At 43.7% G+C, this 26,081-nt stretch overlaps 4 protein-coding genes across 4 annotated transcripts; all 4 read right to left on the bottom strand.

Moving 5' to 3' along the window:
- Positions 1 to 3,981: 3,981 nt before the first annotated feature.
- Positions 3,982 to 5,732, bottom strand: LOC4339522 (AP2/ERF and B3 domain-containing protein Os05g0549800-like). Its single transcript, NM_001420870.1, has one exon. It carries the CDS (start codon positions 5,592 to 5,594, stop codon positions 4,410 to 4,412), a length of 1,185 nt encoding a protein of 394 aa, NP_001407799.1. The 5' UTR covers positions 5,595 to 5,732; the 3' UTR covers positions 3,982 to 4,409.
- Positions 5,733 to 16,210: 10,478 nt separating this feature from the next.
- On the bottom strand, positions 16,211 to 18,163 carry LOC4339521 (threonine synthase, chloroplastic). Its single transcript, XM_015785043.3, has one exon. It carries the CDS (start codon positions 18,047 to 18,049, stop codon positions 16,484 to 16,486), a length of 1,566 nt encoding a protein of 521 aa, XP_015640529.1. The 5' UTR covers positions 18,050 to 18,163; the 3' UTR covers positions 16,211 to 16,483.
- A 659-nt stretch (positions 18,164 to 18,822) lies between these two features.
- LOC4339520 (peptidyl-tRNA hydrolase, mitochondrial-like) lies at positions 18,823 to 21,667 on the bottom strand. Its single transcript, XM_015782588.3, has 8 exons — positions 21,348 to 21,667; positions 20,865 to 20,949; positions 20,336 to 20,403; positions 20,202 to 20,252; positions 20,051 to 20,124; positions 19,529 to 19,587; positions 19,379 to 19,455; positions 18,823 to 19,208 (listed from the first exon to the last, which is right to left on the bottom strand). Exons 1-8 carry the CDS (start codon positions 21,615 to 21,617, stop codon positions 19,092 to 19,094), a joined length of 801 nt encoding a protein of 266 aa, XP_015638074.1. The 5' UTR covers positions 21,618 to 21,667; the 3' UTR covers positions 18,823 to 19,091.
- Positions 21,668 to 22,122: 455 nt separating this feature from the next.
- LOC107277235 (uncharacterized) lies at positions 22,123 to 23,276 on the bottom strand. Its single transcript, XM_015783197.1, has 2 exons — positions 22,952 to 23,276; positions 22,123 to 22,841 (listed from the first exon to the last, which is right to left on the bottom strand). The coding sequence occupies exons 1-2, from the start codon at positions 23,274 to 23,276 to the stop codon at positions 22,123 to 22,125; spliced, it is 1,044 nt and encodes a 347-aa protein (XP_015638683.1).
- Positions 23,277 to 26,081: the final 2,805 nt, after the last annotated feature.

Raw genomic sequence — 26,081 nt, 5'->3', positions numbered from 1 at the left:
GTGAGGTTTGACGATTGTCCACTCTGAACCAATGGCATGGCATCTTCTCCCAACTTATATATAGATATCTCCACTCATCTTCTCCTAAACATCTATCCATTTTTTTATAAAAAAGATGTTTAATTAGCACTAGCATCTTCAGTGGGCAATGAATAATAATGTCAAGAGGCTTATTTACCACGTCTTACATGCCCCCCAATGACCAACAAAAATATGCTCCAACTTGTTGCAGCACTCACTGTACACGTCCTTAAAGAAACAGGCAAAGTAAAACCTAAGCTTAATTGCAATTGCTTCTTGATCCGGCCAGTGAGACTAGACCAGGTCAAGGATTACCAGCTACGTCAGCGTTTGTGATAAACATTGCCAAGTTAACTCGCACTGGTTCAACGCTAATTAAGCCAGTGAAGTTCATTTGACTCTAGTAACACGCTTTCACCATCTGTCACATTAATTACCTAGCATTACACAAAAAGAAGTTAAGCGGTAGGTGTTATCTTTGTCTTTAGGCTTATATGTTTTTTCTTGCTTTTAATCAAGTGTAATTCACAGCCGTTGGACTAACAACCTTTGTAGTAACCGGTTTTAGCTTCTACTCCTTCCGTCAAAAAAAACTCAATTTCGAAGTTTCCGTATCTAACATTTGACTGTTCGTCTTATTTAAAAAAATTATGAAAAAAGTTTAAAAATATAAGCCATGCATAACGTATTATTCATGTTTTATCATCTAATAATAACAAAAATACTAATATAAAAAAATTTCATATAAGAATTGAGTCTTTTTGGACGGAGGGAGTATGAAGCAAAGGCCATAATTAATTTTATTATCTTACAAAAAGTACACAACAACAAGTGGAAGCTCAAGGGCTTGCATGGAAAATAGGGAAATGGAAATTCATACGAAGAAGACCAAAACGACAATGACCTAAACCAGTGTGTCCGTAGATCTGAGCCGGCCACGGAGTCAATCTCTTGCAAGGTTGACCTGCCATCAATGGCCAACCTCTCCACATGCACCGTCAGAAATTCAGATTGCAACATGCTGGCTGACCCGGCAAAAGAAAAAAGATAAAAAAAAGATTGCAACATGCCCCGGCACATATCACTCACTTGTCTGATCTCCATACCGAAGTCGTCCTAGTAGCTAATTCCACTTGTGCTGCTGCTGCTGCTTCTAATCTCGCGTTCACTGAACATGATAAGATTAATCCGATAATCTAGGGAATAATAACATAGCATGCATGCAACTTGCAGTAATATCCAAAGCATATCTGATCCGAAACGCATATTACACTGCATTCGAATTCAAATTCTACAGCGTCTGCCTGCCTGTATAATCTCTGAATTTTGAACTCTGCTGAATTATGAAGGGTTCCAAGCTAGCTAAGCTTTGTCAATGGTCGCCAAATTCTCTCTCTGTCTCTCTCTGAAATCTGAATGTGTTGTGTGTCCAGGCTAGTGTCGCTAGCAAGAAAGCTCTTGGCGATTGCAGAAGCAGTGGTTGCCGGGAGAAAATTCTAAGGATGAACAGGTGAGTCGACCGGGTGGCGGTGGTGAGACTGCTGCTGTACAAAACCTGAATTCTCTGACACCGGCTTTAATTAAGCAAAGACTAGGAATCATCATACTGTTCATGTTTTCATTTTCATGTGTACACATATACAAATATATCCTGTTGTGAGCTAGCAGTAGAAAATTCAGATGAGAAAATAATATTGAAAATTGAAGGGGGTGTTTATGGACAAGGTAGTGGTGTTATTTTTGTTTCTTGGAAGTTAAACTATGGTCCATCGTACTATCATTATCATGCATGTCGCCAAGTAGTGCAACATCAAATTGAGGTATAGGGAATTTTCAACCAACTTTAATTTAGAGATAAAGTTAAAACTAAACTAGCCAGCTGGCAAATTGCAATATTGTCGTCTAGTATGGTACAATGTATCAAAGGTTAAGTTAAGATTCACAAATACAATTGATCTAATTCGGAGACAAAATTATTTTTTTTTCAACAAAATTTGAAACTTCAACGGGTTTTTGCTAAATCTGAACATGCCTTTTTTTTCGCTAAATTCAACTAAATTAAAATTTCTCATGGAGACACTTCCTAACAAGACACAGGTAAATCTGAAATTTCTTCGCGAATTCCTAACCAAAATTTCATATCCTTCACGCTGAAAGGAAAAATCTGTTAACGTTACCTACTAACTGTTTTTAAGATAATAGACTAATTAAAATTCAACCTTACTACCAACACGGATGTACATCGTCAATCATAGCAAGTTAGTTGGCCTCTACATATCACTAGTACATAAACCCTCTAATACCGGTTTCTCAGCCAGCACTAATTTATCGATATCCAACATAGATGTATACAACCAAGCTAATTGCCTCATATATGAAACTAATCAAAATTTAATTTGCAGAAAGCTAGCATTAATTCATTCATTCATGCATATGCAGTGCCTTTCCTCCTCTTGCTATCTTGCTAGCTGCAGCCTGCAAGAGCCGTGTGTAGGCGCCTCCACGACATCGATCTGTGCAAATGGCGGCCCAAAGTTTATCTGCATGTTTCAAGAGCCGGTGAACCTGGCCATGGGTTACCTCACAAGTCACAACCCTGCAGCAACCACAGCTTATATATCCATCCGGCCGGTCTCTGCCAAAAAAAAAAAAAAACACTTTAATTTTTTTTCTAAGTGTCATCGCGATCCCTGTCTAGCTCTTCCCATTGGAACTTACTTTGCTTCGTCAAAAACCAGATACGTGGCGTGATTTGAACCACGGTTAAAGGCGTAAAAAACAATGGCATGAAAACAGTTAGCATCAAGAGTTGCCTGATGTATCAGCTCGAAAAAGGAGAATTAAAAGTAAGGAGTACTCTCATTCTCTCTTTGGTCAAAATCTTAGAACCGCTGGACATTGGTTCTGTTGGATGTTGCACTGTTTCAGATCAAAAGATTCAGAAATCACGGAAAAATATTCTTAGTTAGACATAAAGTCGTCTGATATTCTGAAACATCTGTACACCACTACGTACATCACAACAAGTATTATTAGTGTGACTAATGCACTCTCTTATATATCATCACCTAGCTCCTAGCACAAGCTAGCTAGCTGCATATACACAAATCAAGAGAATATATAGCATATCAACTACTAGTATATATGTTGATGAGTTTCATGTGCATACAAATACCTACTTCATCCGTTTCATATTATAAGATTTTCTAGGATTGCCCACATTCATATATATAATATTAATGAATTTAAACATATATGTGTGCTTAGATTCATTAACATCTATATGAATATAGACAATGCTAGAAAGTTTTATAACTTGAAACGGAGGTAGTAGTTAATTAATTCATTCATTTACAGAAGATAAGCAATCTAGCTACTGACACTTCATCATGAACAGGACATGTGTAAAGCTATAGGATCGATGCTAGGACATATGTATCTACCTCTCACTTACCTTGTTGCTGCTAAAATAGCAAAACATTCTTGCATATCATGCATCAAACAGTGCATATTATTGCTGCATGCTACTAGCTAGTTATATATGTCCAGATTCCTCTCTGTTGGTAGCCGATGTATCCATCCATCTCCCCAACCTGTGAAAGTATATATCATGCTGCATCCACTTTAGTTTTCCGGCTGTCTCTAAGCAAAGCATAGCATATATATCGTATCAGTCTTATCAGATTATCACTCTCACATTCACTCACTCCTGCTGCTAGCTAAGCTAAAAACCATCAGTTTTTTTTTTCCTTTTGTTCAGGTGCATGCATGCATGCATACAATTATGGGCACTTCACCTTCTTCACTTTCCTCTCCCATTCGACCATTCCATTGGGGAACAGATAACTCCCGAGACTTTACATGCAATGCATCTGGCCTTTGGCACAACACACACACACATCACATCTTGAACCACGTGAAAGCAACACAACAAAATGAGTGTCAAATTTGCAAAGAGATATGTATAGTAGTAGCCACAAATTGATTGATGTCTCCTCTAATTTTTGCATCACATCGATCTCACAGTTAATTAGGAATTGAATTGAAGAAGGAAAGAAGCTGAGCTAGATCGAGCTAGAGACAACAAGAGTTTTGCTAGCTCGATCGATCAAACGTTGCTTCTTATGGCATGCATGAAGCTCTTAATCTAGGGCAGAATTAGTATACACTTGCCAAATTAAAATGAGAAAGAAATGGAGGATTAACAAAGACTAGATCGATTGTGGTAGAGTAGAGCATATATGACAAGAAATGAAATCAAGCAAGCAAGCAAGAGATTTGATCAAGAGTCACTAAACTAACCATTAATTATGTTGCATATATCTGAATAATTAATTAAGCAAGCAAGCGAATGAGCAAAAAAAACGCTAGCTGCATCAGCGTGCTAGCTAGGTTAGCGCAAGCTCTATGCATTGCTTCTTAAAAACCACGTGTGCTTGTGACTCAGCCATGGCGTCCATGGCTCTCTTGCTCTTGGTCATGGCGGCGCCGCCGGCGTCCTGCAGCTCCGGCGCCGCCGCCGTGAGCAGGTCGACACCGAACAGCCTGATAGCCTTCACGGCGGGTGGCGGCGCGGCGGCGGCGGCCACCGCGCTGAGGAAGGCGGCGGCGGCGGCGGCGGTGGTGGGTTTTGCCCGGACCTTGCAGTCGATGAAGAGCTGCGCGTTCTTACCGGCGGCGCGGTAGAAGCCGACGGCGTCGCCGGCGTGGAGCCCCTTCTCCTTGACGAAGCGGCTCCACCCCTTGGTGAGCACGTAGCTCTGGCTGCTGTTCCAGTAGGAGTACCGGAATTTCCACACCTTCCCGGCGGCGTCCTCGAAGTTGAGGAGGACGCCCTTGCAATCGCCGCCGCCGGCGGCGGCGTCGGCGGCGGCGGCGACGGAGGAGGTTGTGGTAGGGGGAGGGAGCTGGAGCGGGAAGTGCTTCTCGGCGTGCTGCTTGGGGATCACCAGCCGGTTCAGCTTCCCGACGTCGCTGGGCGTCACCGTCTTGTCGAACAGGTGCTCGCGCGCGGCGGAGGAGGACGTCGGAGAGGAGGCGGGGTGCTTGGGGGGCGGCGGGGAGATGGCGGCGAAGGCGCGCTTGTTCTGCGTGAGCTCCTCGAGGTAGGTGTGCTTGCGGAGCATGTCGACGACCTCGGCCTTGGAGCGGGACGCGAGGAAGCGGAGCTCGACGGCGGCCTCCGGGTCGGACTCGGCGAGCGGGCGGAAGTTGGTGACGGCGTCGCGGCCGCGGAACCGCTGCGCCGCCACGTCGTAGGCGCGCGCCGCCTCCGCCTCGCCGGTGAACGTGCCGAGCCACACCCGCTGGTGCCGCTCGTATATCTGCGCGCCCCACCGCCCGTTCGGTTGCGGCACCACGCCCTTGTACTTGGACGACGGCAGCTTCCCGCCGCCGCCGCCGCGCCGCTCGCCGCCCGAGTCCGCCTCGGCGCCAGGCTCGGCCGCGTCCATCACCGCGCTGGCGCCGCTGCCCACGCGCTGCAGCGCCTTCGACGCCGCCGCCGCCGCCGCCTTCTTGCCCGTGGACGCGCCGCTGCTCGCGTCGTCCAAGAGACAGCTCGTGCTGTCCATCGATGGAATCTGGTCGAACACCTGATAGAATCAGAGAGATCGATCGATCACGCCGCCGGATCGAGCAGCTAGCTAGCTAAGCTGAGGAAAGGTGAAGCCTCTGAGAGGTTGAGGAGGAAGGGCGACTGCTGCTAGCCACCATGGGTTATATAGATGGATCGATGGAGGTAGGAGATGATGCTAACAACAGTATTTTATTTTATTATTATTGTGGTCACTTGGAGCTTTTCTTATATGATGACGACTTACATTATCAATTATATCTTTTTATGAGGATTACATAACTAATTGTGTTATATGATATATTGGTCACTTCACTTGTGATTTTTTTTTATGAAAATTCATGTGTGTTTTTTCAACTCGTACAAAAATGCCGACTTTATAAATGTTACTTTGTTTTCCAATCTATATGTGAATAAGTTTTTTTTTTCTATTCCCGTGTTTTCAATTCCTACATTATCTTCAATTAGTATGCTTCAATATAATTAATTAACCACATTACATGTGTATGACATATAGGGCATATGGTTTTGTTCTATTCTGTATGGCCACACATATATAGTATTTGTGCTGATGGATTGTATATACCATGGTCTTATGGGTTTGTGTTATTGTGAGTCAACAAGGGGAGATGATGTGATCGCCCATGCACCCATTGGCTATCAGGGCCAGTGTGATAGATTTGTGATGACATCTTTACCTAAATCTTTTAAGTTTGTCTTTTTATGGAATTATGAAACCACACGCATGTACATACTTAATTATGTACTGTTTTATCGAGGTATTAATATATTTATGACAGTTTAATTATCTAGATTACCCTAAAAAATTATGTAGTTAATAAATACGAAAAATTCTAGGGGTTTTTAACAACAGAAAATTCTAGGTGGAAAATAATCCCTTTGTGTTAATTTGGCTAGCTAGCTCCTGGTGTTTGTTGGGGGTGAAAAGCAGTAATTAGTGCCTGGATACCAAAGCTAAATGTCTCATCTATTTTGGCGTTTATACTACAGGTATATATTGTGTGCTGGTCTCTGGTGATAGTGATAGTGATAGTGTGGTAGAATTTTCTGGGAGTTCTAGAAATGATTTTTATGCGTGTCCACGTCGACCAGTTTTTTCCTGATTAGATTCCTGTTTTTTACTTGACTATTCAGCAGACTGTACATGCTTGGTCTCCATGGATTGCCCGGATCAATTACCCTCTTCAAGGATTGGCAGATAATAAATCCTAGTTTGGTTTTAGTAAACCTGTCCCTATTAGTGTAGGAGTGTATACATTAATTCCTGACATTTTTCATTTTTCACATAGCAACATATAAATATAGTTAGTTGAGTCTATAAAGTGATTAACATGAAGTGCGATAGATGGCTCAAAATGTAAAAAAAAAGATTACCAGAATTTAAAATATGAAAAATAATATTAGTAGATTTTCCATGAAAATATATTGTATAGTTACATTTTTTATATTTATTCTATAAATATATAGTTCGATAAAGTAATGATAAAATATGTACATTAGAGACTATGTATCTCGATGCCCAAAACATCATATCCTTTTAAAAACAGATGTACTACTACAGTAGTTTTAGGTTGACATTTTTGGTTCATCTGCTCAACAAGCTTTGTTGTCATGATACAATGCATATACACTATATACTCCATCCGTTTCGAAATGTTTGACGCCGTTGACTTTTTTAAACATGTTTGACTGTTCGTCTTATTCAAAAAATTTAAGTAATTATTAATTCTTTTTCTATCATTTGATTCATTGTTAAATATATTTTTATGTAGGTATATAATTTTACATATTTCACAAAAGTTGTTGAATAAGACGAACAGTTAAACTTGTGCTAAAAAGTCAACGGTGTCAAACACTTTGAAACGGAGGGAGTAGTTAGCTGGACATCAAAATATGGTACATATCTCGTATCGATCATGCTCACTGACCGAACTTAAATAGGGTCAATGATATCCATCCAGTTGCATATATATAATTGAACCCCATAATATGATAATAATATCGAGATGTCGGCTGTGTTGGATTTTAGCATACATGCACAGATGGGTTTCAAGAAGGCAGGGGCATGTATATATATATATATATATATATATATATATATATATATATATATATATATATATATATATATATATATATATATATATATATATATATATATATATATATATATATATATATATATATATATATATATATATATATATATATATATATATATATATATATATATATATATATATATATATATATATATATAGTATATCGTGTCAGCTAACTAGCTAGCTAGTTGACAAATGACGAGTCATAATTTCATAAATTTGATAGGCTCATTTCAGGCTGCTAGAGGGGCAAGTTGGTTAACAACTTCCAGTGTGCGTTTAATTCTGCCATGGCTGGATGCGTGTAATGGAGATTATCAGCATGCCTGCCGAATTTAATCTGGTCACTGGTCAGGTTCGTTGCTATATATGAATGTGGTGGAATTTGCTTTGTGATGTTTTGTCATGTGGCCTGATTAAGTAGGCAGACAACAGAGTAATTGCAACAGACGACTTTGTGTGTACAACTTGGGAGACGACTCGATCGCATATGCACAGTGTAGCTGGGGTCTAGTCGAATTGAATATTGATCAGCAAAGTTGGCAGGTTACTTTATTTTACAAGAAAATTACAAATTGATTTTATACTACAAATATAGGCTATGTTTAGTTCAGCGCAAAGTTTAGATTTTGGTTGAAATTGAAGATGATGTGACTAAAAAGTTGTGTGTGTATGACAGGTTGATGATGGAAAAGGACTGAAGACTTTGGATCTAAACACAGCCATAGTGACTTTCCGTTTAATTTGGAGTGATTTTCTTGTACACAAACAGCATTGTTACTATTCATCAAGTTTTAGGCGACTGATGGATCTAATCTAATGGCCTATCCATCGTCTTCCACCTTTAGACCAGGTGATACATGAAAAGAGAAAAGGAAGATGACAGACTAACCAGTGATGGCGACCCTTGAACTCCGACAAAGATATAATTTTGTGGTTGGAGGCGATGGTAAGGCGGTATTGAGGATGGCTCTAGAGAAAGTAGCCAGGGTTGTGGAAGGCCGATGGTGGATGGTGAGCAGAGGACAAGGGCAGGTGGTGAGGTGCTAGAGGCGGCGCCAAAGCCATAGGAATGAAAGTGGGTGCACACATGGTGAGCTAGAGCAAGAGAAGCAGTGGATTCCGACACAGTAAGGAGGCGGTGCCAGTGGTGGCATGGGGAAGGGGATTGTGTCGGCGACTGCAAGGTGAACAAGAAGAGAAGGCGGAGGAAGGGTTTGGTTGAGGGGGGTGGGGGGGGGAGGGGGTCGGATGAATTATAAAGCAATCCTGGCCATTGAAATATTGAATAATATTTTTTCTATTCTAGTTGAGTGATAAATAGAAGTCCCCACAAATATTATTTAAAAAGTACATTATATAGGCACTACATAAAAGTTCTAAAAGTTGGACGACCAGCCGAAGTTGTTGCAAAAACAACGATCTATTAGTACACATATTAATTAGTAACCACATTATGTGCTGTGCTTGGACGATAATAAGATATGGAAAAGCTATTTTGTCACTTAAGTGGATGTGCACCTATTATTAATTTGTATGTGATATAAAATGGATATAAAAAATTCTAAAAAAATTAATAACACAAATAATTGTGTGAGATATCACTGCGTTAGTCAAGCTTAAATTCAGCCTAGACAAGTTGAAGAAAAAAAAATCTGACTAGAATAATACTTGTACTACTAATGGTGCAATTTGTTTTTTTCCTTATTCTGTGATCAAATTTGAAATTGATTTTTTGCACGATGATAGATGACCAATGTTGTTAATTTTTTTAAAAACTATTTGACTATTAGTATCTGAGACTCACCAACAAATGAAGTGAACACATGTATTGACATCTTTAGCCTCGGATTCGTAGTCTAGTAGTGTATACACTTAGCTGAAAAGAAACCGGTTCCCAGAATTCCTTGCATGGCTGGACAATTCTTCGCTTGTTTAGCTAATTGAGTGTAACTTAACTGGATAGTTTTTTTTTGGAACCAATCTATCTGGGTTCAAGTGCTATACTTGACACGGGTTCTCGTATTTACAGGTAATTATTTTTTCAGGGATAGGTGATAAATATCCATTGAAAGCGAGATGTTTATAGGAACGAGGTGCTTATAGGGATATGGCAGGTGTATTCGTAGAAGTGATTGTGCGTGTTATTATCGCTGTACTATGTTTCTTATAAAAAAAAATTCTTCCCTTTTGTTTCACGAAAACCAGGCACACCCAGGCAGTATACAACAGCGGACAAGGCCTAGCTAGGTACCATGAATACATGCACGGTCGATCTGCGAATGACCGGTACTAGTGCCATGCGTCGTCGACTGCCCTGCACTCTCCATGGGTACGTACAACGCATCATGTGATCGATGGCCGGAGGAGACGACGACGACCGATGAGATCATGAGAGGCCGCGGCATGGAAAAGCGATCGAAAAACCGGGCGCGCGCGAGAGAGAGAGATGGGAGAGCTAGCATGGGAGGATGGAGATATGGGGTCCCAGGAGGAGGAGGAGGCAGGCGCGCGAGGGCGCGGCGTGGCGTTCACATGAAGTGTGGACCATGGCCATATGGCAACTCAGCTGGTGCATCCCCCCTGAAAAAAACACAACTACTGCCACTCTCTATTCTATCATCCCCATCCCATCTCATCTCATCTCTTCCAATCAACACCCAGCCGCCGTAGCTTAGCTATACCTACTATATATCTCTCTCTGCCCATGGCCGTGACAGATCAATCGAGTACCCCAGCTAGCACATATCGATCGATCGAATCTTTCTCCAGCGCTCCACGATTATTGACGATGATCGATCACTTTCTCCTTTTTTTTTCCCAGGCGATTTCGGCCGATTTGTTAATTTAGGAGGGCACATAGATCTATCTATCTATCTAAACGATTGATGCCCTGGATAGATAACATAGAAAATAACCCTGACAACAGCAACCGCAGCATCTCTGCATTTCTCCGACGTCGGATGGACCGATGGCCGGTCACCGTGTTAGTGCATGCGTGCCTCCGTATCATTATTTTCTCTATACGCAAAAACAAAGCTAAGTTACGAAAGATACGTAGTCTAGTGGTTATAATGACGAGTACGTGACACCTTAAGGTTTTAAATTAAATCTTTGTAGGAGCGAATTTCAGATTGGATTGTTTGTGGGGCTAAGTTTCTAATTTAAAGGGTTGCATATATCCGGTTGAACGTAGAGATCAGGTAAAAAAAATACTCTTCTTTAAAAAAAAATGCTAAGCTAGCTAGTGATCTGGACTAGACTACACTTATTTGCCGCATGGCTGACGACTGCGCTTTCTACTTGTATATATATTACACACAATTCGCGGGTGTGCCACTCTCTCTCACACACAAAGTTTGCAAAGCAAATCAACCCGGTTTCATGTTGCTTTTCTATCCACTTTAATTATTGTGCTGTTGCTCGCGTGGCTAATCTGCTCGTGTCATGACCTCATTTGCCAGTTTCAGAGTTTAGTTTCTTTCTGCACAAAAAAAGCAGATTCAGATAGAGAGAGATGAGCACATCAGCACATGTGTCTTTGTATGTACATATGGTGGCTTTAGCTAGCTAGCTCTCCAACTTGATTAACGACTATGTGATATGTTTGATGCTGAGGTAAGATAGCAAATTAAGAAGGCCGGTGCATTGGCAGCATACGTACTTAGCAGCAGCATAAAATATTACATGCATGATCAATCCAACGATTATGCACGCACGCATGCAGGCGTATCATCCTTATCTCGTACGTGGCATGCGTTTGCCCATGGCCATATCTTCGTCCGATTCTTCCACGGATTTTGCATACTTTATCTCATCATCAATCTCTTTTTAGTTTGTGTGTGTGATCGATTCCTCTTAATTCGAACATGCCTATATATACCATATCGGATATCTCTACTAGTACTATAATTAGCCCAAATAGTTAGATTCCTTATGGTGTAACTGGCTCATCTAAATTCAAATTCTAGATTTGACACATGTGCTCGTATTGTGACGTACTCGTGGTGACTTCGTTAATCTCAAGATACACCGGCCCAGTCTTCCGGATGTGCTCATAGAAACAATGTGTGCATGCGTGCGTGCTGGGTGAGTGCGTGCACGTTATAAACGTCTGCGTTTGTACTGTGCTTTAAAAAAAATCATTAATCCGCTACTAATCACACCCATATTTTTAAGTATAAAATATACATATAAGTACACCCAAGCATATATGCGTGCATATATCATCGACCAAATCTCGAGCTATCTGCAAAAAAAAAATGCAACCAAATGTACATGTTTGTCGCATCATTATCGTCGAAAAAGGACGCGCTTTTATTGGGAGATTACGTCTTAATTTTCAAGTGCAAGGCTTAGTCATTGTTTGGTTACATGTCATCAGCTGGACCACCAGATTTTGTTGATGGTTAAATTGTTCACGCACATGTGTAAGTCGTTATTAGTACGTACGCGTGCACTAATCCCGTTGTTAATTGGAGATTCCGCGATACGACGTTTTGTTAATTGCGAGGGTTTATCCAACTGATGTGGCACTTTACGCATCATACGCAACGCACCCCCATGATTTTATAATTAAATGGCCATGGATTTGGCTAATTTGGCAAATTAAAGGATCAAAAGGCTCGGCCTCTTTCCAAACGTCGGCATGATAACAATCATTAGGCGCATATTTAGCTTGATCGTGATTTGATTTCCATATTAAGCCGCTAGATTTAATTTTTGGCCGATGGAGTGGCTTCTGCTGCTCTAGCTGTCCACGCACCATTCGTTGGTCTTTCTTTCTGGGTGATAAATTATTTTTTTTCAGTGAATGATGTTTTTTTTCCTTTTTTACTTAAGTTTTACCGTGGGAGTCAATTTAACTAGCTGCAAGAATTTAATCATAATAAATGGTAACCGGTATTGATAATTTTATTTAGTACTTCCATTATCTAAACAAAATGTAATTTTCTTTTGTCTCTCCTTTTTATCTCATATCTAGTCAGCTGGGTGGATTTCCACATGTGATATGATACTGGAGTACGTAGTCTTGATTTTAATTGTTATCTTCACAGCAGAAAGATTAATAATGGACCCAATTCAAGCTAATCCAGCATCAATGGATCATGCATCGAATAGGTTCGAGATAGGCTTGAAAAAAATATTTTTGACAGTTTTAACACATGCATATATGGGCTTGCTAGCTTGCTGATGCCATCTTTCTCAAAAGCACACACATGGTCGCTCCATGTCAGGCTAGCTAGAAATTAATTCAGACCGGATATCATATCATTCTTATAGTATGTTGAATTGTTGATCACTAGCTACCAGCTGAGATTAGAGAATTAATTCAGCTCATTTCAGTTGTTTACATGCATATATATACTGTGCTAGCTCCTGCTATATATGTATGTATAGTATAATTAATTAGATAGGCTCACATGTACCAGAATTATGGGCTATATATATCCATCTGTTGTCTCATTACATGGTTGTATGCATCTGGACAGTTAGGTATTCGACCGTCAAACACCAAAGCAAGAAGATGCTAATTTGGCTGTGTACATAGCAGCAAATTTTATATTACCCTCGCGGCGCCGCAACGCTTCCTAATTGGCATCAATTAATTCAACACGGCAATGTAGTACGGAGTACTCTCCTGCACAGTACAGCTAGTAAGCAACTGCAAATTGATGGTAGAAAAAATCATTTCGATCAGTTCTAACTTGCTGGCACTACTGCTGGATCCGACCACTAGTGCTGCATGAATTTTCATTGTGTCCATATGGTTACTTAACCCCTGTGTGTTCATTGATCCTTTCCAGGAAATTTCCTGTTTGTCGCTAGCTAGCTACAGTTGATACAGTAATATGAAAACTACTGCTACATGAATCAATGGTAGTTTATAAATGCAAGATCATCGAATTGACCAACAATTACTAAATTGGTGGAGTAAACACCACACACAGAAAGAGAGATTAACTAGCACTGTACTGGCTAGGGTATATGAGTACCTTGATCGATGATCGAGTTGATGATGACCACAATTTGCAGTAGAAATTCACCGATATGTGTACATGGACCGGCAATACTGTTGATGAGTCAAGATTGGGATGTTTAAAGTATTTTTCAACTTGTCTTGCACTAGCTAGTAACATAGCTGTATATATTGATCTTGACCTCGGGCACGGTTCGTATCCGGGGGGTGAAAAGTCTAGAGTGGAAAAAAATCTCACCACAGTATATTCTACTATGGTATAAGACCGTTTCATCTCAGTCTCTGTGGTTCACGAGAGTTTGGAAGTCATCACAAAAGTCACAAGTGGTAAGATGATTTTGTATCACACAATGTGACAAGATGCAAATGGTGAAAAATTTGTATATTTACCGGCCAATCTACTCGAGCCGCGAGAGCAGGTTCGATTCGATCAACGTCTACTACTACTACTTTTCGTCTGAACAGAAAGAACATGCTAGCTAGTGCAGTACAGAGCCTGCAGAAGATCAATCGATGCAGTACAAGAACTGGTCGTAGATTTCGTCCAGTCACATGGTGAGACAGCAGAGAGATCTACTTGCTAGTGTTATGTTTCTTCCTTATTCCATATTTTTTACCGGCAAGTAGCAGTAAACTAGTTGACGGTGATGGGCACCAGCGAAGCGATGTGGTAATTAACTTTTGGGTTAAGTTAATTAATTAACTAACCGTGTGTTGACGTAGCGGTGTGGCACGCAAAGTCGCATCACAGCGTTGCTCGATCGTCATCGATTAAGCTGGGCCTTTTCAAGCAAGAAACGACAGCCGGTTGGCTAGATGATGTGGTTGGGTTAATTACCCAATATAGCTAAGTCAAAAACGGGTTTAACGCATATGCAGCTCTAGCTAGCGTTGTTCGGATTGCTTGACCCTAAAGCAAGTGACCAAGTGTAGTGTAATGTAATCCCTCCATCCTATAATATAAGAGATTTTGGATGAATGTGATATATTATAGGACTATGAATCTGCACATAGAAATTGTCCAGGTTCGTAGTCTTAGAATATATCATATAACTCCAAATTCCTTATATTATAGGACGGGGTGAGTAGCAACTTAATCGCGTGGTACGGATTGGTAGGGCGTGACACATGCATTGCATTTCACACACGCTGGCGCCGTATGTACGTGGATGGCGTGTGTCGATCTCCGCGCCGAGAGAACGAAGCGAACGCATAAGATATTATCTCCGTCTCATAAAAATTAAATTTTTTACTTTTAAAACATTTGTCCTATAAAATTGTATTTCTGCGAACGTAAAAAATGTATTTCTACTCATGTGGAACCCAGCAAATTGATTACGTCAAGATATATTTTCTTGTAATCTTCGTTCCTTCCATCACAGGTTGTCCCAACATTCCTATTAAAAGTTTATATAGTAACGTATACTGTACCAACTTCTACCTCCACGGTCAGTTGCTTGTTTAGAAACTGGAACCCGTGCATGTTTATCACAAAAGTTGGCCGAAAAATTGGCCGCTGCGGCGGTGGCCGCGTGCACTGAAACGGGGCGCGTCCGCGTCGCGAGACGAGGCACAGGCCAGTAGCCCACCCACCAACGTGGCGTTTAATGGGCCTCGCCGGCATCGATCACGGCCTACAAGTTTGGGCCGAGTTGCGATAGATTGGGCCTTATATCACTAGGCCTCAATTTTGCTATATGTTTATTGACAAAATTTCTTCTAAAACTTTAACATAATTAATTATAATATAATCATAGTATAATCACATTATAACTTACATGCAACTATGATGTAACTTTTATATATTTTTAAGCCATTAGATTTGTTTCAAGATTCGTGCAAGTGAGAAAGGAAAAATATCATAGCGCCTGTATATGTGTGAGAATTTTGTCCCACTATCTCCGTTTCATAAAAATAGCATATTAGGATGAACTTTTGAAGGTTAAATATAAGTTACAATGTAATTATATCATGGTTGTACTGTAATTTTATAAGTTTAATTTTTGAAATAAAATTTATCAACAAATGCCTGTTAGTTACTTGTTCCGCTCTCGGCTTCTTGGTTCCAAGTGCACTTCCACCTGCGTTGGCTGCGTACTGAAGCCTCCAGAAAGGCAGGCAGGCGTCCAGGCCGCATCCGGTAGATTGCCTCAGGCCGAAATGGTGTAATCAGCAATTTCTTTTGCCACCGGACACTGATGCAAATGCAGCCATGAGCCATGCATTTTGCACTCCACGATGATCAGTTTCCCAGCCTATCAAGCAGCATCAGGTTATAATTGCTCTGCTTAACAAACAAGCACATCGCCTACTAGATCCCATCGTTCTAACGCTCACCTTCACGAGGTATGGGTGAAAAGTCACCAAAAAGTTCAGGACAACAGATAGACAGGGACGGCATTCACTGCAAATTGAGGCAGTATTCATGTGCCAACTACATGGAACTGCCAACAGAATCACCATAGCCAAGCATAGATCAGGGCAAACATCCGACAAGTACAAGCAGAAGCAGAACGGAGTAATTGGACTAGATGATCTGATTATTCAGAGTTTCAAACAACAAGGTAGTCGCTTATTACCCACCCACACACAACACAGAACAGGTACAAGAGATAGCCTCTCAATCTTTACTCTCAAGCATGGACGATCTTCAAGGTTCAGGGACCTACAATACTACTACAAATCGACGAATCATCGCTCCACAGTCACCCGCCGCATTCGAATTTGATGCAGAAGACAACTGACATACAGCAATTGATTGGAGGGGAGTTAGCCAAACACACTTCAGAGCTTACCCTTGAGCCTCTTCTTGAGGACATCCATGACGGCACCGAAGTCAGCCTTCACGCTGACCGGGGGATTCGCATACTTGCAGGCCATGTCTTCGATCTTGCTGTCATGGTAGTCGATCTTGGACTGTGAGAACTTCAGACCATGAGCTGTGCTGACGACTACCGTGCGGTCATTTGGCCCGATGATGCGCTGGTCACGGAGCTTGAACAGTGCTGCGAGGGCAACCCCAGTATGCGGGCAAGCAAACATGCCAGTGCGATCAGCGAGCGACATTGCGTTCATGAGTTCCTCCTCCGTGGCCTCCTCGACGATGCCATCAGTTGCCTTGAGCGCAACCACCGCGCGATCGACAGATACCGGGTCACCAATCTGAATTGCCGATGCAAATGTCGGCTCAGCCACCTGCGGCGTGAACTCAGTCCACCCCGACTTGTAGTACCGGTACAGCGGGTTCGCATTGGCAGCCTGCGCGCAGACAAGCCGCGGCACACGATCGACGAGCCCAAGGACGCGGCACATCTCGAATCCCTTGTAGAAGGCATATATGTTCCCAAGATTGCCTCCGGGAACAATGACCCAATCCGGCACCTCCCAATCGAACTGCTGAAGAATCTCAATAGCAGCAGTCTTCTGCCCCTCGAGCCGAAGGGAATTCAATGAATTCGCAAGGTAAATCGGCAGCTCGGCAGTCACCTCCCTGATGAGCCGCATGCAGCCGTCGAAGTCCGTGTCGAGCGAGAGCACGGTGGCGCCATTGGCAATGGGCTGGATGAGCTGCTCGAGCGAGATGCGGTTGGCGGGGAGGAACACAATGGCCGGGATCCCCGCGGCGGCGCAGTAGGCCGAGAGCGCGGCGGAGGTGTCCCCCGTGGAGGCGCACCCGACTCCGGCGATGGGGCGGGAGAGCGGCGCGCGGCGGAGGCGGTTCACCTGGCTGACGAGCACCGTCATGCCGAGATCCTTGAACGATCCGGTGTGGGAGATGCCGCAGTGCTTGACCCAGAGGTCGTTCATCCCGGCGAGGTGGTCGCGGCCGAGGCGCTCCGCCCAGAAGAGGTTGGAGTTGCCCTCGAAGAGGGAGACGATGTGGTCGGGGTCGATCTCGGGGAGGACGAACTCCTTCTTGGACCAGACGCCGGAGCCGAAGGGCCAGGTGGTGCGGCCGACGCGGGAGTCGAAGAGGTCGCGCCAGTAGGAGCCCGGGAAGCGGGCGAGCGCGTCCATGTCGTGGCGCACGTCGAGGAGGCCGCCCGAGCTGGAGCGGTAGACGATCTCGTCCAGGGAGTAGCGCTCGTCGGGGTCGCCGTTGGGGGCGGGCGGGAAGGGCGCGTACCACGCGGAGAAGTTGTGGTTCGGGGCGCGGTGCCTCGCCGCCTCCTCCCGGATGTTCTCGTCGGCCGCGCGCCGGTGCCTGGTGGCGGCGGCGTCGGTGGCGCAGCGGACGCGGTGGGGGGCGCGGCGGAGGGGGAGGTTAGGGTTAGGGTTAGGGTTGGGGGAGGTGGGGTGGGGGTGAGAGAGGAGGAAGGAGAGGGAGGCGGCGTGGGTGGTGGCCGCCATGGGTGGTGGTGGTGGGGAAAGTTGGCGGCGGCGGCGGCGAGTGGGAGGAGGGAGATGATGGGGGAGGGAGGAGGGTTTTAGGGAGTGAGTGAGGTGGTGGATTTCGTGATGGGGGTGGGTTGGTGGAGAACTACATGGACGGTCGTGATTAATTTGGTTTTAGACGGATGATTATTATTATTATTATTATTATTATTATTATTATTATGGATGATTTTTGTGTTCAGGATAACATGATTCCATCCAACATGTTTCAGACAAACCTGACAACAGACAAGAACATCTCTTAAAGAAAATGTTTGACAAGAACACCTACCAAGAAGAGAAAGAGAGTGGTGACAACTGACAAGAACACTCACTTTGAGTGAAGCAACAAGGGATGAATCAACAAGTCGATATATTCGACATCCACAATGAAATAATTCCTCCGTCCCACAAAGCATGACGCTTCTTCCTCCGTCCCACAAAGCATGACGCTTTAAGGTTTCAAAAGCAAATTAGCTGGAAGGAAAAATGATCAAGTTCTCCTTACTTAATAATAATGAGATGTCATTTCATTGAGTGCAGGGCATTCAATAAGAATACTTTATATCTTTGCACATTGAAGCTATGGCCACAAAAAATACACGTAGCAAAGCAATCATGAGCACATTCAAAAATTCAAAATAGATGGCAATTAAATTGCTCAAACAACATGTTTTGTGGGACACTGGTAGAACCTTAGTCAGGTTTTATGGGACGGAGGTAGTAAGATGATTGCAGAGGGTGAGATAAGAGCTGAAAACAGGCAAGATAGGAAGCCAATGAATTGATCGAGTAGTATATTTGTTAACAATGAATCATGTATAAGTAGAGTTGCGATGAGCAACATTTTGTTGTGTGTTGTAAATGAACACCTTTACAAATCAATTGGGATACATATGCTCAAGGAGAATGGTCCTTGTGCTTTGTGCAGCTATTCTGGGTGCTTCTAACAACAACAGCTATTGTACACTCTTCATTTGAATCCCTAAGCAATCTGAACCTCTGAAGGGAGGCACTTTCATTTATTTAGCATTTCTGATGGCTGTGGAGTGTTCACAAAAGTTGCACCCTTGTTGAATCCTTCGAGTAGCATTATCCTTACTGCTTGCAAGCTCCTATTGATCGTCAAATTAAGCTGCAATACATGGGGAAAAGGGTTAGTTCTTGTTCTGTATGTACGGATCAATGTAGTGTGTGTTTCAGCTTTTCAAGTTGTTGCAAGCCACATGCTGCTTAAGAGAAGTGATCATAGGATAGCACACACATAAAAGTCCAGGCATAAAAATTCTGCAGACAAATACAAACCTCTTCTTGTTCTTCCTTGGTGAATGACCTTAGAACAAAGCCGATAGCATCCAACTTCCCAGTGGGGCGCCCAATACCTGGACAAATATTCGAGGGAAAACAGATCAGACTTTCACTTGAATGAGAAAGAGAAGTGATTAATTAGCTTACCAATCCTAAGGCGTGGGAAATCACGGCTCTGTTTCAAATGGTTAATAATGCTTCTCATCCTGAAATGTTCATGAGTATAATTGTCAGAAGATAAGAAGACTAACAGTCAAAAGATATCTGAATTGTCAATGCCGATAGACATCCTTCGTTTGTAGCTAGACCACACATGAAAGCTCTGTTTTTCTTCTTTCTCCACCCCATTTTGGGGCTTGGAAAGATTTCAAGCTAATATAAAGCTAGCAAAGCTGGATCTTTTTTTTTTTTTTGGGGGGGGGGGAGGGGGGGGGGGAGGGCATGAAACCTTTCTGTTTTAGAAATTGAAGGCTGAAAACAGCCCACCAGAACTTTGTATTTACTACGGTGGTCAAATTCTACATTGTAGTGATGATAATGTCAATTGTCAACATCATGGAGTGTTCAATTGTGCTTCAATTATTTGAAGCTAACCTCAGATAGACCCCCTAAGTTGAGTTCATAAAACAGAATACTAAGCATAAAGGGATATTGAGAAAGAATGGGTACCCATTATGCCCGCCATGTCCTCCTTTAGGCAGTAAGCGCAATTTTGCAAAGGGTATGTCTAGATCATCATAGATCTAAAAAGAGCAAAGAACAGTTTGTGAACAATCATACAATGTACATGGAAGATTAATAACGTAATGACAATATTTACCACAAGAACTTGACTGAGTGGTATCTTAAAATATGAAACCAGCTGTGCAACCTGCATAAGTCAACAATATTCAGTAAAGACTGGCTGAATAGCAAGTACATTGATCTGAAACTGATTATAGGTTTTGTACTTACAGACTCACCACTTGCATTCATGTAAGTCTGTGGCTTGGCAAGCATTACTGGGACATCACCAATAAGGCCTATATGAAAGATAAGAAAAAACAGTGCATTGTCATATGTGTCTCTATTAAGGTTGTGTTCATGAAAATTTTAAATAAATAGATTGGTCTTTCATGTAGATAATAATAATTAACAATTCCAAAGAAACATTCCTACAGATACTTCTGTTCTTACCATTCACTGAAAAAAGCTCTATTTTTTAAGAAATTAACAAGAAAGTGCATCATGGGAACAAAAAGGTACAGTATCAACTATTGTATTAAACCAATGCAAGCGAAAATATAATTGTTTTAAAAAATGTTAGCCTTACACAAATTAGCTGAGCAACTGAAAGAAATGCATTTATGAAACATTGCAGTATCAGTAAAATGACCTTACTCTAACTCAGTAGTCAGTACACATCTCTACTCTAAAACTGTAAACACATGATACAATTGCACAGTTGCATAATGAAAATCAACAATATATATGCCTAGATTACCTTTACCAACCATTGACTTGAATTGCTTGCTGCTAACAGAAATACCCTCAGCTTCTGCAATAGCATCGATCATCTCAAATCCAACCTGTGTGCAAATACAATAATTACAGAACATGAAAAATATCGTAATATACCAGTACATGGCAAGGAGATAATTCCGCACTTGTAGGGATCTTGTTTTAGGGGAAAAAACATATTTGGCACTTGTACATCCTGATGAATTCTAGGAATTGAGGGAAACTGGGAAACCAAGATCTAGCCTCTAGGAGGCTAGAACTGAATGGCTTCTAAATAACAAGCTCAATGCTGCCAACGAGCAATCAATTCCATTATCCAATGGCAAAAAAATTCTCCTTTGACTCCGCAAAGAAGTCAGCTTTAAGCCAAAGTAGCCTTTCCCCCAACCAAACTATCACAAATCAACATGTAACCCTCTATGTTCTTCATCAGGCTCAAATTGCAGTTTATACCGTAGATACTTACGTTGTGACGAGTCCCCTTGTACATCCTGCCGGGGTTCCCGAGCCCGATGAGCAGCCACGGCTTCTGGGCTCCTCCGCCGCCATCGCCAGCCGCAGCAGCAGCAGAAGCAGAAGCCGACGAGGAGGCGGCGGCGGCGGCGGCGGCTGGGGCACAGCAGGCAGGTCCTGCGGCCGCCATGCTTCTAGGGTTCGCGCGGGGGAAGAAGCGGATGCGTGGGCGGAAGGTCAGGGCGGAGGATGCAGGGAAGCCCGTGAGCAGCAGACGACGCATCGCGCGCCGCCGCCGCCGGTCGCCGCCGCGTTTATACAAGTCGCGGCTCCGCGTCGCCGTGGCCACCACGGAGTCCTAAACCGCACCTGACATGGATTGGGCCGGGCTCGTTGGGCCGGAGTAGAAGATGGTTTCTGTGGAATTTGAGGTCAGCCACAATGTCCAGGATTTTTTTTTAACCTTTTTTCATTTAAGTGGCATAATGCTTGGTCTGTTTTTCCCGTATAGTAAAAATAAGGATGTCATGAATTCCTCTTCTCTCACTGGAAAATGATCCAATTCAGAACTAAGAAGATAGATTAATTTAGACAAAATATTACACCACACACAGAGAATTCAATACTGTAAATTATGTAAATTATAGACGCACAAGAGAGTAAAAGGACTTCACACATACATATTTATAGCGACACGAGACTTTAAGACGACAAACTCCAAATAAACCAACAAGATAAACAACCACATATAGGCGTATGATTATATCCTCAAATTCTAAATAAACCAACTAACGAATCCTCAACTGATTATGCCCTGCTTTTTTCTCAAAAGGCTTGATTATCCCCGGGACAAGTTGGTTACACAATTCTAGATAAGTAGAATATAACACTCTATCCTTGGCGCCCGTGCGATGTTGATTGGTGTGCGCACAGAAAAACTTGAGTTGATCAAGCGTGCACAAACCCAACGTCTCTCCAAGCAGCAGGAACAACCAGTTGATGCGCTCCTTCTCAGCGGCGATCACCGGACGCATGCAGTTCTGTTGGCCGCAGCCGTCGCAGTTGGGTACGATGGGGTTCTTCCACCTCTCTGATGCACGGTCATTCATGCTCATGCAGTTTCGGCGGAGATAATCTTCCAACTCTCGAAACTTGGCCTCAATATCGTAAACGAACTCCTTGCGTACGTCGCAGCGCCTGCACCGAGCCTCACCTTTGATGGTGAAGATGCCACGGCGAGACAGCTCGACGAGAGAGTGGTGTACGGCCACTCTGTTGGTAGCCCACGGATAAGGTGGATTATTCACGAGCACTCTATCGTTGTTTACCATGCCAGCTGCACCATTGTTGTCGTCGCTACCGCCGTTTATACCGTCGCCGGTGATGGCCGGTACGTCGCCTGCGCTGCCGCTGGTGGAGCTTGTGGTGGACGCCGTGCTGCGACGTTGGGTGGGATGACGCGCTGAGGAGGATTCGTGATGGCGTTGGAGATGCAACGACGACGAGCCTGGTAAGTGATAGTATATATGACTGAATTAGGTGCAAGCATGCATTAATTCAGTGATAACGCTGAAGCTAATCGCCAAGCAACTGGGTTAATTGGATTAGGGATTGAACCTGTTGCATCGCCGTTGAAGAGAGCGTCGGTCGCCATGCGAGCAGCTTCCTTGCCATGGTCGATCAAGCTGGTGGTCGCCGAGGCCATGAAAATTGGAGGACCCACCGCCGCCGGCGGCGGCGGCAGCTCTTTGGGGAACGTCGTCGTTACCGGAGAGTCGTCGACGTTCGTTGCGTCGGTGTAGATGACCGGACCGAGCGACAGCTTCAGCCATGTGTCCTCGCTGCCGCCGTCCTGGTCCACCATGGTGAACGCCTTCCTTTTCTGCCCCGACGAGGAGCCGGCGTCGCGCGCCGGCGGCGGCGAGGGCGCCTCCCTCCCCATGATGATGGCCGGAGGCAATCAATCGATCGATCTGCACAGATGCAATCGCACTAGCGATAGAGGCGTCGCGTTTGGTAGTTAGACACACACACAAGTAGTAGAGATTTAAGCGCGCGCGTCGTGTCCCCTTGTTTCAATCTCGTTTCAACGGCCCGACGGACATGATCGATCGCGAGCCGCGAGCATGCAGGACACCACACACATGCAGGCATCGAGCAGCTAGATAGCTAGCGCGTGCACGGTGTTGTGGTGTCCAAAGTTTGAACACCGCATGACATGCAGATGCACGAGTGCACGACTCCTCGCGCGGCCCCCTCGCTCTCGCGTCGCCTAGCATGCAAAGTGCGGTTCCGATCCGCGCGCTATGCTGTACGACGACCATATATGCGTGTGTCGAGCCACGTTTGTTTGTTTAATGTCGTACCAAGATAGGAGCATATACACAGAAACAACCGATAGGCACTGAGCAAGTTAATAGTATAGCCAACTACTGGCTACAATTCATTTATAGCCAATCTAATAGCTCATTCATACAATAGTTACATACTACACTATTAATATCTGGTCCCACTTATCATACACACAATGCGTCTTAAAGTCCGTGCTGCAGCTGACTACAAATCTGTAGCCCGCTGCCCTTCTCTCTCCTCATTTATCTACATAAAATATGTTTACAGCTGGCTTATAGCCTGCTATTGTACCTGCTCTTAGATGGAGTATATTTGGTGCAAATTAATGGAACAAGTGCCTACGAGTAGTAGTTTTCCAAGAGGTGCTGCATGCATGCAGCTAATCCTTGGCAATGGGAATTAGAGCAAGTTTAATAGTATAGCCAACTACCGGCTCCAATTCTTCTATAGCCAATCTAATAGCTTATTCATACAATAGTTACATACTACACTATTAATACATGGTCCCACCTGTCATACACACACTGCGTCTTGGAGTCCGTGCTGCAGCTGGCTATAAATCTGTAGCCCGCTGCCCATCTCTCTTCTTATTTATCTCTTTAAAATATGTTTACAGCTGGCTTATAGCCTGCTATTGTACCTGCTCTTAGTACCATATCCGCACACATGGTCGTCGGTCCAAGCTAACAATGGGAATTAGTACCACATTCCTACTATGTCACGCCCCGAACTAGTCCCGACCGGAACTAGCCCGTGACGCTCCAAATTAACCTGTTAATCGATACCAGTCCCAGGAAACAGTGCTGGTATCACAGGGAGACAGAGTATCACAGCAACAGAGGTCTCTTTATTATAGAGTAGAAGTACAGTCATGTTGGGCTGCGGACAGATCCCGAGCTCACAACTGCATTACAAAAGGAAAGCGGAAGCCAGGACTTGGACCAATCATCACAGGCGCGACTTGGGAACTAGGCCGAAACCCTAAAACTCATCGTAGCCGACTTGCTCCTGGAAGAACTCCTCATCAGCAGGATCCGCTTCATCTTCTTCAGCAACTGGGGGGGGATTATTTATATAGAGCAAGGGTGAGTACGGGAGTACTCAGCAAGCCAGGGGAAATAAGTGTTTAATGCAGGCTTCAAGGAAAGGCTGTTGTTTTCGTAATTGATTTTGTTTGAACTCTTTTCTAAAAAGTCTAAGTGAGTGCTTCTCAAACGACACGGATGAGACAGTGCGTCTCGTCCGGTCGGAGTATGTGCAATGTGTCAGTCTTTAGGATTGCAACAAGGTTGGCACCCGGCCAACAGCTTTTCAAACGGCCACCCGGGCCAACAACTTTTCAAACGGCCACCCGGGCCTAGCTGATCCCATCAGCTGCAGATTTTTCAAACATCGAACCCCTTTTCACAACAGCAATTTCACAAGCAGTAGTCAAACAAAACTACGCTAGGAACCACCTCACATCCGCCCATGACCGTGGGCACGGCTGTTCGAGCAGTTTGTTAACCTCTGCAGAGGGGGTACACTTTACCCACACGACATTACTAACCCGGATCACCCAGCCCGTGGGGATCAGCCACGTCGGGAGACCTCCAAGCTTTCATGACAAGGCATTTCGAAAGCCGATACAGGTTTACCATATGCCAACGAGAGGGGTCCCAGACCAACAACAGGTTAGGTCCCAGACCATACTGTGCCAGGAAGCCCAGGGGTCCTCCCCAACACCACCCCGGCGAATCCACATGTCTCTCGGCATCAAGGCTCCCCTGATAAGCTAGTTACTCAGCCAGGGGTGTCCCATTCCACCCATGTGGTCGTACTTGTCTTATGTTTGGATGAAATTCCAAGGAAATCGGTCCTTAAGTGCGAGAGCGGGAAACCGTACACCCGGTACGTTCCCCGGTCCGCGGTTCTAGAAATTCATTTAGTTCGCAAGCACCGACCCAGGTGTCGGGTTTTCCAAATCTTTCGTAAAACCCAAGTTTTACCCAAGTTGTTATTCAGATTATAAGTTTGAAGGCGTCCGTCGATACTCGCACAGGATGCACGAATATCAAGACGCAACTAGGTGGTTACAAGGGGACATGCTGTAACAATTAACAAGGAAAGGATCAAATGCAACAATTTAGGTAGGTCCGCCAATCTGCCTTGCAGACGGAACAATAGATTAAGTGCAATCCTATCAATGCATAATATTTTGCAAGCAATATAATTAGATTTCAAATATAGGCTCAAGATGTTCAAAGGTGGCTTGCCTTGCTCGAGATCTGGAGCTTGATCCTCGAAATCCTCGCACTGCGGGTCTTCGGGTTCCGGAACTACACGCGAAACGGAACAACTCAACAAACGGCGAAAATAAAGCCCTATTAATGACCTCTAAGCGTGCCATTAGATA

The sequence above is a fragment of the Oryza sativa genome, chromosome 5, assembly GCF_034140825.1.
Source record: "Oryza sativa Japonica Group chromosome 5, ASM3414082v1".
Lineage (NCBI taxonomy): Eukaryota > Viridiplantae > Streptophyta > Magnoliopsida > Poales > Poaceae > Oryza > Oryza sativa.
Note: the sequence above shows the minus strand (reverse complement) of the source record. Positions and strands in the feature narration are given on the sequence as shown.

Coding starts and splice junctions, on each gene's coding strand:
- LOC4339520 (XM_015782588.3), bottom strand. CDS start 21,617: ATGCGTCGTCTGCTGCTCACGGGCTTCCCTGCATCCTCCGCCCTGACC. Junction 20,404..20,864: donor CAAGTCAATGGTTGGTAAAG/GTAATCTAGGCA, acceptor TCTTTCATATAG/GCCTTATTGGTGATGTCCCA. Junction 20,125..20,201: donor CACTCAGTCAAGTTCTTGTG/GTAAATATTGTC, acceptor TGCTCTTTTTAG/ATCTATGATGATCTAGACAT.
- LOC4339522 (NM_001420870.1), bottom strand. CDS start 5,594: ATGGACAGCACGAGCTGTCTCTTGGACGACGCGAGCAGCGGCGCGTCC.
- LOC107277235 (XM_015783197.1), bottom strand. CDS start 23,276: ATGGGGAGGGAGGCGCCCTCGCCGCCGCCGGCGCGCGACGCCGGCTCC. Junction 22,842..22,951: donor CTTCAACGGCGATGCAACAG/GTTCAATCCCTA, acceptor ATCACTTACCAG/GCTCGTCGTCGTTGCATCTC.
- LOC4339521 (XM_015785043.3), bottom strand. CDS start 18,049: ATGGCGGCCACCACCCACGCCGCCTCCCTCTCCTTCCTCCTCTCTCAC.